Source organism: Agrilus planipennis, unplaced genomic scaffold (assembly GCF_000699045.2).
Source record: "Agrilus planipennis isolate EAB-ADULT unplaced genomic scaffold, Apla_2.0 scaffold90, whole genome shotgun sequence".
In the NCBI taxonomy this organism is placed as follows: domain Eukaryota; kingdom Metazoa; phylum Arthropoda; class Insecta; order Coleoptera; family Buprestidae; genus Agrilus; species Agrilus planipennis.
The window spans coordinates 773,828-788,169 of record NW_020438865.1 but is presented as its reverse complement, the minus strand read 5'-3'; the positions used below and the strand labels follow the sequence as shown (position 1 = coordinate 788,169).

The following is a 14,342-nucleotide window of genomic DNA, read 5'->3' as shown; positions in this document are numbered from 1 at the left end:
GTTTTACAGAACTTTGTATAGTGGTTTTAATTATTTGACCCTGGGTTTTTTTTAAATAACCAGGTCAAGTTAATACGGCCATTTACTAGAAGAAACACGTTATATCACACCGTTTTTATATAACTGCTATTTACATATTGAGAAATTAGAATAAAATAGAGAATCGTTAAAAAATCAATAATTAAAAAGTAATCTATTAATTCATTTAACGGATAATTTATATTCGTTGACAATAATAATCTTTATAGGTTCCCGGTTTCTTATTGGTTTATATTTTGAAAGAAGATTTTGTATTACCCTTATATGTCCTGTTTACGCGTCTGTTGCATTTTATTTTATGTACAGTGTACACATTTACATGGTGTTATAATTACTCACTGGATTGTTTTGAATTTTTCTGGTATTTAGTAAACATCTTTTTTTATCTAAACATTTGTATGATTTTTTTATTTTTATAAAACATACGAAAAACAATAATGCATTAAGACTAAACGGTTATTATTTAACTAATAAATTGTGCACTCTTAGAAAACTGGCAGTATTTTATCTAAGGCAGTTTATTATTCATAGTTTTGGTAGAAATAAAAAAAAATTGTATAAGTCAAGAGTTTGTTTTACATAAAAAAAGTTTTTTCTATAAAAAGTCTAGTAATATAGGCAATATGTTACACACCGTTGCATGATGTGTCCTATATGCAGATTAAATTAATTTAAGATCCTGCATCGAATCCATGGAAGTGTAACTCCGTTTTTTAATATTCTGCTTTATTATTTCTATTTTATATTTCTACAAGGAATAGTGGTCAATGGCTAAGCAATAACTAATTTCTTTCTTATCAAAAAATGATAATTTAAAATAAACAGAGGTAGGATTTGTTATAATAAAAACAGATTTAAAATAATATTTAGCAAAAAATTTTAATTCATGGAAGAAAGCTATTTCGCTGTAATAAGTTCTTTGTGCATTAAGTAATTACAGTAATAATTTTGTTATTGCCATTGATTGTATATATAATTTAATTTTTTAATTAATTACATGACTTTCCATTTCTTTATGCTTTGTATATACTATATACTGTATTACATATAGAGTGGCTTATATGTATATAATTGAAGGATTGGAGGAGAGATTCATGAAAGCATTTACGGTAAATAGGTAGCGGCTGTGCGTGAATTTCTTTATTTGCGATAGAACCAGATCGCATCTGGTCATGGGAAAGGGCATGAATGTGGTTTTCGAAATTCTTTACCGTTTACGCATAGCATGCATAAATTAGGATCAGTTAGTGTGATTATTTTTTCCTTTTTATTTTCCATATGGAACAGGCACATTATGCTATTATTACTAGTCTAGGAGAAAACGTTCGAGTTGCAGTTCCACGGTTCCACTTCTTTCACCTGCAAGTGGTGTGCGTCACGTAGTAGAAGAGTCACGATTGACGACAAGGAAGTGGTGTGAAGCGGTGAAGTATCCTAGAAATAGCAAGGCCATCGCTGGTAGGACACCGGACCCATGTTGCCTTAGTTGTTAGCTTTGCCGTTGGATGATGTTATGTTCTTCCGACCAGCTGGAATGTTGTTCTCTACCTCCACATGCTATTTATATACATAAAAAATAAACAGCATTATGTTATAAGCCAGCCAAATTCAAATTACTTATATCGCCGCATTAATATATGAATACTGAAACACCCACGATCCATTAGACTACCAGATTCAATGACCAATGAATCTTTTCCATAGTTAAATTTTACAAATGCTGATAGTTATATTTCACACATATTTAAAAAAACAACAATATTTTTTAAAGCACTACAAAAAAGCATAAATTTACTAATTAATCATTTTAACAGAAAAAATGAGAAAGGGGTTTTGAAGTCACGCTTTTATGCCTATTTTGCTTTTGCAAAATATAAATAACGAATCTCATAATTTTGATTTTCTGATAAAATAAAAATAACACTTCTTTTGTTTATTGTCGCAGAATTTTAACTATAGTTTCTCGAATAACATTGTCAATTTCAGCGATTTAAACGAACGAAGCGGTGTTTTTATTTTATCAGGAAGATGAATAATCACATGAATGAACGGCCGAATGAATCTAATATAATCACAATTTAAATATACGATATATTGTATTGCTAATATTTATGATTTGTACATGTAGTCATAAAAAATTTAGGCAATTTAATTTTAAATAGATACATATTTTTCGTTAAATAATTTAAACTTCCGCGCCGATATTAAAATTCCAATTACATTGTTGTAATGTTTATACACCGATATATGTTTCTGATTGCTTAATTAATTACCCGATCGCAGTACCGGCTTGTTTCAATGTTTTAAGTAAAATTGTACAACATATTTACTGATTTAATTATAATTATAAAATAATAATTAGTCAGACTACGTCTACTGCTACGAACAAGCAAGGCTATGCACATGCGCCTAACAGTCAGGTTTTGTAGGGTGGGGTAAAAGATCTTCGTAGCGACAGTGTATGAGCGACTTTTGTTTTGAACGTTGTGATTCATTTGCGCCTTTATTGGTGAAATTAGTATATCACTAACATCGTGTGTTATCATTTCGCGTAGTACACAAAGTAAAACAGTCACTCGTTCATATTTTTTATTCAACAAGTACAACTTTGCATCGAATCGAAGCAATACTGCCCTGTGTGTAACATAACCTAAAATTCGACTACTTGTGTGTTTCAAGTAATCCAGGGGTCGTGATGTCTTTTGTGTGTTTCTGGACTCAACAAACTGAATGGTTTTATATAATTGTGCTGTGATTAAAATTGTTGTGCTGTGAAATTACCCGCTAAAGTGTTACGCAAGTTTCGTAGACAGTAAATTCCCAAGAATAAGGAAAGTGAATTTGTTGGAGATTTCAGAGAGAGAATCACGGGAAATAAGAATTTAGGTAAATATTAATACTTGTTTTTCATAATATTGTTTGCAAAAGTTTGTTTCTTTGGTGCGGTAAACTCGTCACGAGGTTTAAGTGAACATGTGCGAATACCAGGGATATGCAGCCACTCGTTAGACGTTTCTATATCGATTTTTGGGCACCGGCAGATTGTTTGATTTAAGTTCAAATATTGGGACAAACTTAGAATAATATGCCTGCTCCAACAAAGGGTTTATTTGATAAACATTTCCTAGGTTGTCAATTACACGTTTTAAAACTGTCATGTGCAATTGCAGCATCATAATCGTTGTCACTACACATATGCATTATTTTCTAGCTTTATAAATACCGTATAGGTAGGTAAGTATTTACATGTATTTGTCAGCACAAGATGTGTTATTTAATGCTTTCAGTTGATATTCTGGTTGATATTGATGTTTACAATAATTTCGTAAAGGTAATCTATCGAATTGGGTAATTGCTCTGTTTTTATTTTCAATGTTTAGCACCTTATATTATTAAAATCACGCCATATTATTGAGAATAGTGAAAACCATACAGCTTCAAAAATATAGAGCATTATTTGATACCTATATTGATTGCAAGGCTTTATTTCTATTCTTCTGTTATTTGTACTACACACTCTTATTATTGACTTTTAAAAGCATATTTTCATTTTGTTATTTGTAATTATATTTTTGCATTTTTTTAAGAGCCCTTACGAATGTTTACATTATATAAAAAATTTTTGATTCTGTTTTATAAACCATTAACTTTCTATACATATTTGTTTAGTCATTAAAAGACAAATCATGATTTGCCTGAAAAAAAGACGAACTTACAATAGGTAGGTACCTAGGTAGAAAAGTAGATATTAGTTTTCGAAATCATTAGAATGTTTATTTCTTATACCTATTTCGATTTGTGTTATATTTTATGTTTATATTTTCTTTATTTGATGAAAGTAGGAAGATAAAACTAAAAAACATTAGTCGATAATGTTCGTTGTGAGACACTTTCAAATTCTACACTTTTAAATTGTAAATTATCTTTGCTTTCTATTCCAGTACAGCTATAATTACAGCATACAATGAAAAGTAAATTGTTAATGCATCTTTAAATGAGACAGTGTAGTACATTTACAATGTATAAAACGATAAAACAGTAGCAAAAGGGTTGTAAGTAATAAATCAGTCGCCTGGGACGTAAACAGCCATTACAAAGAATGTAGGTACCTAACTATTTACCTTCTGCAAGAATTTTAATAAAATGATCTTACTAATTATAGACTAATAATTAATGATTAAATTTAGTATTCTTTTACGTAAGTTATTTAAACATATACGTATGTGTATGAAGATTGTTCATCAACATTTACAACAATTACGTTTAACTAAAGAGAAATTTAGATTTAACTACTTATTACCTACATGTCAAAATTAAATAACAGGATAATTTTCTTAGTTGCCCTAATGATGAATGAGAAAGCTAACACCATCAGTTGCTTCTTCCAAGAGAAATGGCTTTTTTTTAGTGGTATACACTGATGGCGAGTTGAAAGCCGAGCATAGGATATTCTATTAGACGCATTCATCTTTCTTTTTACGACGTGGTATCGGAAAATTCGTTAAAATACCTTCAGCTATCCTTTTATACCCATATAAATGGTATAAAGTAATATAAGTTCAATAAATACAATTTAGGTGTTACACATTGTTGATAAGATTCTGAAATTTCGGTTGGTTTAGGACAGTTTTCAGACGGGGTTGAAAAAATATATTCCACATGTACGTGCGACATAAGAGAAAATGTGTAATTTCTGTGTTCGGTGAACGCTTTACCTTACCATACGTTAACGTTTATGACATCAGGTTTTTAATTATCATTAGAGCTATTTTGATTCTGTAATCTTTTGATCTATAACATAAGCAAAAATCCATATCCTAGTCCTACCGTTAGTTTCATAAAGAATCTTTTTATGAAAATCCCATTTTCATCTTTGCGCCGCTTTTCGTAGTGACGTGAGAAAGAAAAATTTCTAGTGTTTGACTAAGAACATTCTTTTGTTTTCCTTTGTATGTTTTTACCCTCTTACGTGGTGTACCTATGCTTGTCCTTAAGTTAGAGTCTTTTTAAACGACTCCTAAGAGTAAAACGCGTGACAGTTTTGCTCTTAAGATTTCAGCCAAATATGTCATGTTGTTGAATTCATTTCTTACTGTAAGAAAGCTCAAGATGGAATTTTAAATTTCCTATTTTATGCCTATTGCTGAATTCAATATTAAAACATTTTTATTCACACGGTATTGTCAAAAACTCGGCAATAAATTGCACACGCTAAAATTCATCCTTTGTCTTTACGTTCGAAAGTGTTCGAATTTTTAAAAAGTGCTGTTTTTTGGTCACGTAAAAATGTTATGTTTGCACTGTGACCAGACTTTTGTCCACAAAACATGACTGTAGAAACACAATTTAAAATACGGTTTAAACGAAGTTAAGATTTAAATAATCTTATTTTTAGAAAGGAATTATTCGATATGTAACCTTACGGAGAATTAATTACCTTTTTAGTAATAAATTTTCGGCATTTTTCAATAAGCTGAAAAATTAACGTTTCAACTTTATAATCATTTTTGTGCTTTAATCTTTAATAAACAGAAAAGAAAAATAAGTTGTCAAAGTTGAATATCGATACAAATTCGTTTATTTTATGTTACTATTCACAACGTTAAAAATTTAATATTGTTAACAATTATTTCAGATGAGTAAAAAGAGTTTTTTTTACCTTACGGTGTATGGAATACAAGTAATATCCTTCTATTTTCTTGTAACTTTTCATAATCATCATTCTTCCTTGCAAAATTTTAATTTATTTAAAACACCTGCAACACTAAAAAAAACAAATGTCTCCGTTTCCATTTGTTTTTTAGTTGTCATTTGTAAAATTAAAAATTTAATTATAGTAGTGCGGAGTACTTTTAAAAGATGTTTTAATTAAAGTAAGAGACATTTTATCTAAGAATTTCTTTAATATGTTGGTACCTATTTCGATTCGAAGGTTTATTTTTAATTTAAATAGAAGCGTACGTCTGAACGAATTAGTAAATGCATTTGTAATCTTTTAACAACTTGCTCAAATTGTACACAATGGAATTATCATTGTTGAGGGATTGTATCATCTTGTTAAAACGTTTAACATTTTGTCATTTTCTTTGCTCTATTCAAGAGCAACAATTGAAGGTAGTTCATTGGACCAAGTGACTGCTTCCTGCATTACTCTAGCATAATACAGTGCATCGCATTACATTAACTCTTAACTGATCCTAATATGTGCTTTTTTATAATATGTAAAATTTGTTTAGGTTTTTTATATTGACAGAATTTGATCGTCCTTGGCCCTACTTTCGCAATTCATTTTAATTGCTAGATTTGTTAACAAATTCCGAATATTTTCAAATTCTTCTTTCTTTTTTTCCTGAAACTTCCAACTGTTGAGGATGCCAAGTGTTAGATCGACAGATGGAATTTTGACTGCATTCCGGCGTATTTTTTAATTTCGGTTTGTTAAATTTTAAATGATTAGCAGAATTGTGCGATCTCTCAAAGGAAATGTGATTATTTGACAGAGATCTGTAATGCACATGATTTTGATCATTAAGTACCTATTCCATATGTCATCTACTACAAAAAGATACATTTACAATACTGAAATGTATAGGAATTTGACTAATTCATATGTAGGTATGTGTGTGATGGTATAAGGCAAACGAATCACACATCTGATCGATTGAGTCATTGATACAAAGGCAGAGTATAACGATCTCTAACGGTAATGAAATTCATCTCACGGAAATCTATCTATGTACATTCTACCTTGGTCGGATATTTCCAAGAAATGGTCACTCTTGTGAATAATTTAAAACCAACGTATTATTTACACTTACATTTTTATCTACTACCGGTAAGAATCTGTAGTATTTTTTTTTTTTTTGAAATGAAAATCCTCATTGCACGTTACGACGGCTAGGTATTATAGTCTTATCGTCAGTTTATTAACTTGTTGATTATTTTTAATTTATATAACATTAGTTATACTTTTGTTAGAGTAAAATGATCCATAACAATAGGAAGAAGAAAAAAAAAAAAAGGATTTATACTTTGCGCTGTAAAATTTAACAATAAATAAAAGTAGCGAAGTCCTTCACCAGCCGTTGCGTTTAAATTAAACCTCAACTTTCACTTTTATGCACCGACACTACTAGGAAGGTAATTAGCCTGTTAAATAAAGTTAGATAAATTACTAGACTTGTATTAAATACGTCTTTTTACTATTATGCCATTAAGAGATGTTGAATTATTAAAACATAGTAATAATAAACAAAACGTTTTATTAATAATTACGTATGTTATTTACATATATATGCGTTCCTTTAAGTAAATTAGAAACATTGAGGCTACCTACTTATTAGAACTTTAAACACTAATTTTAAAAATAAGAAAACATATTGAAATCTAATTGGAATATTAAAATAATAATTTATCTTAGTGTTAAGTTTAGCGATATCCGTTTTTTAAGTTTTCTTAATAGATTAGGTGTGTAATTGATCTAAAGTAGGTATCCAACCTTTTGTCTTAAGCCGTAATGACCGCTCCTAACAGCTACTTAATTACTTTTCCAATTAATACAAGTAAAATTGCTCCAAATATTAGTCATTCGGTTTGTATAAGCAGCGATGTATTATCCCATACAATAATGAAATTTCCCCATTACCTTTGAAATTGTTATAAATTTATATTTATTATCGTAATTTTGTATGTATTTAACAATCGCCTTTTCAGTGCAAATAAAATGTTTGTTTATAAAACCTACATACATAGATACAAACGTGCAGGGAAACTCATTAAATAAACAAGATTAACAATAATTTTGTAAGTTTACTAACTGATGATTAGATAAATTGGACAATAGTGCCTACACTATTATTTTTTTATTTCCACGAAAATAAAATGATTTCACACCGATTAGAAATCGATACAACAAGAAAACTCCAAATAAAGAAAAAATATCGATTTAATTAACGTTACATCTCAACACTTAAAATTTTTTTCTAGGTAAGAAGTTTTGTTGCAATTAAAAATATATACCTACAAATGTGAAAGATCTTATTTATTCTTTTACTACGTTTTTATTAACTGGTTTGGTTCCATACGAATCACTATTACTAAGTATCTTATCTAAATGTTTAAAATCGATTAAATGGAGTCGTTATTAAAAACTTAGATGAGGATGTCTTTTATACACGATTTAAACGAAATTTTCATCTGGAGTATATGCCATTGTAACATACATATATATTTGTAACAAAGCGATTTCTTTTATAATGTTTATTTTCAGTAAAATTTTAAACTAGAAAACACTGTAAACACTCACTTTGATTTAAATTTCACATTAATTAATTTTGTTTGTGTCATAAACAGGAAATTCTTATCTAACACACTTCCGCTTCTATAAAATAGTATTTTTTGTCTACTGTTCAGCTGATATCAGATTATTTGTCGTGCGTTAATTTTTATATTTTACTAACAAAAAGCGTTTAAAGAACTTTCCTACATGCATTAGGAGTCACTGTTTAAGGAGTTTCTAGCGTTATATGTAGTGTGAAATGGTTTTGCACAAGTTAATTATCCGTCTAATAAGGTTTTGAAATTTCTTCTTGTTCATATACAGGGTGTCTCACGGTGGCCGCCCATTTGAATATTTCGGAAAAGTACTTCGATTCGAATTTTAAAAATTTGGCGATAACGTTATTGTGTATACTCTTCTAAATTAAAATAACACCGGAAGTTGTCACCAACTATATTCTACTTACGATTTTTAGTAGACTTTTATAATGCTTTTCTACTTGTAAAATTTTGCTTTCCAGATTTTTAAAAAAAAAGTATAAAGCTGTAGGTTGCGAAAAATATTCTAATAAGTGGTCACCGTGAGACACCCTATATATGAATAGTAATCACCTGTAGCAGTCAGGAATGTTAATGTGTTGTTTTTACTTAACTTACATAATTCTTTATGACGACTTCTATTGAATATTGCAACATTAATTTAGAAAAACATGACTACTATAGAATTAATGAAATGATAGATAGGTCAAAAGATAAAAAGAGACATTGCAGGTTAGAATAAGTACTGCTACGACTGACATTTAAAGAAGATAAGTTCACTGGGTAAATGTAGGAGTGTTTCTTAAAAAAAAGGCGAGTAAAACGAAATTTTAGCTTTAGATTTACTAGTTACTCAGAGATAATGCCCGGCCTTCCCATGATAATTTAGAAACAATCCATCAAGGCATTGCACCATATTGATCAATAACCTTGCAAGGCAACCAGCCTTTCAAAATCACTTTTAACACGTAAACTATACAAGAGGATTGAATAACTTGCCAAGTGCTGAGGACGTAAAACAATTGCGATATTTCCATGCATATCATTCATTTAAATTTTCATTTGTATCTATCAAGGACGTAATAAAACAACAGAAATTATAATTATAATGTAGGTAATTGCAAATTATTTATTATGTACCTAATCGAATTTCGTCAAATGCACAGCAACGTTATTTTCTAATTTATTAGAACGACAAAACCAAAACTAATACCCATGTATGTACAATGTACACGTATGATTCGTAATACGTATTATTCAATTAATATTAAGTTAATTTCTGTGTTTTATTGAGTTCAATTGATTTTGACGTTATATGTACATATTTTCTATTAAAATATCGACTTTGATTTGAGGGAAGGAAATTAAAATTGCATATCCATAGGTAGACAATAATAAATCGACCTACTTATTTCACACTTTGAGACAACTGAACCACGAGAGAGAAGCAGCGGTACTTTTTCTATCCGCCCACCTCTATTTCTTACCAAAAGAACCTTACTGGCTTTCTATAAAGTATAAACGCAATATAATAGAACAATAAGAGAGAAAGGAATGATATGTTGGCATTCTTTTCACTTCACATACTAAGAAGTTTTCACAAAAACATATGCACTGCATAAGAATGGGCTGTAGTTTTCGTAAAAGCAGAAGTAGAAGTTTTCTTGCGATATTATTTATAAGGACAGATATAAAATCAGAAAGCAGAGAAACAAATTTGGCAAGCAGGAAAGAAAGAAAATGATTTGAATATTTTATTGACTGCCTATTGAATAGGCTCATCAATCAGTAAAGCAAATCTTAAAAAAGTTTGCCGTGACGGTGGTGGTAATATTATGATATTAGCTGCACGTTTGTTCGACAGATATTCAAAATGCATTCTTACAAGGATGTTGCATGAGTTTATTGGATGATTGAATTTTTCGAACAGATGGTAGCGTTGTTTGAAACGAATATATTACCTACCCACTCTTTAACCCTTTAACGTATTGTTCTTTGACAAAGTTACACTGGTTTCAACATGAGAACGCTACTACGGGTAAGCCAAACGTTCATAGAAATTAAACATTTCTTTTTAGCATTTTTTTCTTTTTATGGCGGGCGAGTAAAATGCATAATTTGGTGAACCTGTGGAATGTATATATTTTTTTAATAACCACGTCAAACCGACTTCAAAAGATTGAAAACATTTAATCCCTTTTTCGCAATGTTAGGTATTTTTAATTATAAGAAATAGGTGCATATATTCTGAAACTTTTTTCATTTGAATTTATATTTTTTTATCACACGCGGGGTGTGATACGATTGTGTCCAGTGTGATACCAGTTTGGCTGGTTCCCTATAAATGCTCCTTTATATAAAACTAAAATAACAGTTAACGTGTTTTGACTTGTTTTCTTGTATAACTTCCGTTTGCCTCTTTGCATATTCGAGATAGTCTGTGATTCATCGGTGAGGCGGTTTTATACTGGTATACAAACATGTGCCTTTTCGTGTGTCAGGTAAAATTAATTTATTTTCAAGGTAATCTTACTTACAATTATAAACGTGTATATTGTTACTCTACTGCAAAGTGTAAACTATTATCGTTATTAGACATTTCGAAACCAAACTACCTGTAAAGTGAATCATATTTAACATTTATTACATACGTACATATATACTTTATAACATTTAGGTATTTGTACTAACTCCATCACACAAATTCCTTTAATGATTAAATGTTTAAGCAGAAAAGGTGTTGACATACATATTGCTTCTCCAAATACCTATTCAATGTCTAACAATAAGTAAGATTTTATGTAATTTTAGATTAGACACCTTGGCTTTTGTGAGATTTTTGTACAAATTTTGACCCGCCTAGTAATTTTGTGGGCAGCGGTTGTTCCAGTGGGGAATCAGGGAGGCAAAGATCTCCTTTCCCAAAGTACTTAAGTACTTATATCACTTTCATCCCAAAAAATATTCATTTACACCTAAGATATACATGGTGTAACCAGTTGGTATTGGTTTTTACAGAAGTGTATTTTGTTGTTTCAGGGCCCATGACGTGAAGTTCGGTGTCGGCCGCTTACACTATGAAGCGGCAGCTTCTTATATTCCTGTTGACTTTGGCGTTAGCCTCTGCGTCAAGCGTGATAGTGAGAACGTTCAGTGATAACGAAGTTGAACGTTTCAATCATTTGGTTGTCGATAAAAATACCGGCCGAGTTTACATAGGAGCTGTCAATCGTCTGTACCAACTTTCCCCCGCTTTGGATTTGGTAATCGCCGAAAAGACTGGTCCCGAATATGACGCGTTTGAGTGTTCAGCGTCAGAATGTTCGGCCGGCGTCCAGAAAAAATTGACCGATAATGTGAACAAAGCTCTTGTTATCGATTATACCACGACGAGATTGATAGCATGCGGAAGTCTGTTCCAGGGTATCTGTTCGGTCAGAAATTTGCATAACATTTCGGATGGTACTCAAGAAGTGCGAGAAGCTGTTGTAGCTAATAATGCAACGGCTTCGACGGTAGCATTTATTGCCCCAGGGCCACCCAACCCTCCAGTCACGCAGGTCATGTATGTGGGGGTGACTTACACAGTACCTGAGGGTTTCGGAACGTCCGGATCTTCTTATCGTTCCGAAATCCCAGCGGTTAGCAGTAGGTCATTGGATAAGGATAAGATGTTTCAAATCGCACAAATGGCTGTAACCACTGGAACGCGAATGTTTGTAAATTCATTAGCTCGCGAACGGTACCTCATTAATTACGTTTACGGTTTTAGTTCGGAAGGTTTTAGTTATTTCTTGACCACTCAAATGAAACACAGTATTTCGAGCCAGTATGTTAGTAAATTGGTGCGGGTTTGTCAGGACGATGAAAATTATTACTCGTATACCGAAATACCGATCGATTGTACCAGTGACCTGCAAGGGGGTAGGAATTATAACTTAGTGCAAGCCGCATACGTTGCCAAACCAGGTTCGGACTTAGCCAGTGATCTTGGCATCACTGCCCAAGATGACGTTTTGTATGCTGTATTTAGTGAAAGTGATCCTAGTCATTCCAATCAACCCTCTGACCTTTCTGCTCTGTGCGTCTACTCACTCAAAGCCATTCGAAGAAAGTTTATGCAAAACATACGAAATTGTTTCAATGGTTCTGGACAACGGGGCCTCGATTTCATCTCCACCAGTTACGCCTGTGTACCTACGGTAAGTTGCCTTTTTTTCCATATCACCATCTCCTTATAGGTACATCCATGCTACATAAAAAGTTCCCAATGTTATTTATTACTACTCAGTTTTTCTGTTGTTCCGGAAAAAGTTTTTAAACAACATTTCTACTTATTCTTGATAAACTGGAGCTTTGAAACTTTTAACTTTATAACATAAGCCGCTTGACATTATTATAAACTCCGTATAGTAGTCGCCGTATAATTTTTTTTTACAACCAATAATAATACAGTATAATTTATTAGAAATAAAAGTTTAAATTGAATTGGAGTCAGTTTTGAGCTAAATCCGAAGTAATTTTTTAAATTTTATTGTGATTACCACTGACGCCTTTTTAACGTTGCTCAAATACCCAAGTCCGAGTCCATAAAAACACTCGCAGAAAATTTTGGAAACACTTACGAAACGTATAACAGTTTTTGAAAAAGACACCAAGAATGATTATATTAAAGGCAAATTAAGTGCCTTAATGAGAAATTAAATGTTCTGCTGCTACCTACCATCGCGGAGTCGTTTATTTAATGCCAAAATACTGGAATACATTAAACAGTCGTTTTGAAAGGATTTGATTACCGTGTGACCAAAAAAGCAATTTTCATTGTTTAAATAATTTTTTCGCTAATGTTTTGCTGAATTTGATCTTACTACGTACAAAAACTTTTTTCTGACGCTAACTGACAGCCGCCCAAATTAAACGGGAACAACTACGTTTTGCTGAACGGGTTAAACGAGTAACCTCCTGGGATTCCATTATTTTTCTGTTTAGTAAGTTCATGTATATGTATGTTTATAGAGGGGGAGGTAGATAAGTTTAATGTGGTGCTTAAAATTGCATTTCAACCCTAACTAAGAATCTAGCACAATAGAAAAGAGAAAATTGATAATTTCAGTTTAGAAGGTATACGTAAGTCTGGTGCACAGATAAGAATCTTGATTTACATATTAAAAGGTTTTACGACAAAAGGATAGGAAGAAAGATGCCCTTAGCGCGCAGTGGTCTTCAATTTCAAAAGCTACCCATTGTGCACAAGTTAATGCAATTATAGGGTATATTATAGTAAAGTTTCTGTATCAATTTAAGCTTCTACTCTTTATAACTACATAGCTTTACACCTAATAAACATGAAACACTGTATTCATGTCGAGCAGTTTCCATACTATTTAACTTTTTAATAATAATTTTGTAGTAAATGGAATGTTATCATACCAATAAGCTTTTCAAAAACCCGTGGGCGGTCTCTTTTTTTTTATTTAATAACAAGGTTTGTGGATATTTTCTTTATAATTTAATTAGCTTTGTAGAGTTACGATTCCATTAACCGAAATTCGTTGGCTTTCATATTAATTTTTCATACATTGCTGATTGCAATATTTGTTTGTCCTTCAACATTTTATTAATTCGTTATTGCCTCTAATGGTGCACGAAATTAAATTATTAAATTGTACCGTTTATATGTACCTATAGGAACTTCTTTGGCGGCGTGGTTTGAATATTTGGCAATTAAACCTTGTTCCTGCACAACAACGGCAAAAAAAACATTGTGCTATATTTCTTTCCTTAATAAAGTTTATTACCTTACTTTATACTCTTAAAATTTGGATATCACGACTATAGTTTTTATTGCTCTTGAATGCTGAACGAGCAGGTGGTGACAAGGACGACAAAACCCCGATTAGGGCATATGTATTTGTGAAGCAGTTTAAGTGTTCGATTAATTTATTTTATTCAAAATGTTTCACCACGAGTTTACGCTCATGGCGCAT

The 14,342-nt window shown here is 31.3% G+C and overlaps 1 protein-coding gene across 1 annotated transcript; it reads left to right on the top strand.

The window, feature by feature from the left end:
- The first annotated feature begins 2,485 nt into the window (after nt 1-2,485).
- LOC112904685 (plexin-A2-like) lies at nt 2,486-12,596 on the top strand. The gene is made up of 2 exons (XM_025975377.1): nt 2,486-2,925; nt 11,395-12,596. Exon 2 carries the CDS (start codon nt 11,433-11,435, stop codon nt 12,594-12,596), a length of 1,164 nt encoding a protein of 387 aa, XP_025831162.1. The 5' UTR covers nt 2,486-2,925; nt 11,395-11,432.
- Nucleotides 12,597-14,342: the final 1,746 nt, after the last annotated feature.

Coding starts and splice junctions, on each gene's coding strand:
- LOC112904685 (XM_025975377.1), top strand. CDS start 11,433: ATGAAGCGGCAGCTTCTTATATTCCTGTTGACTTTGGCGTTAGCCTCT.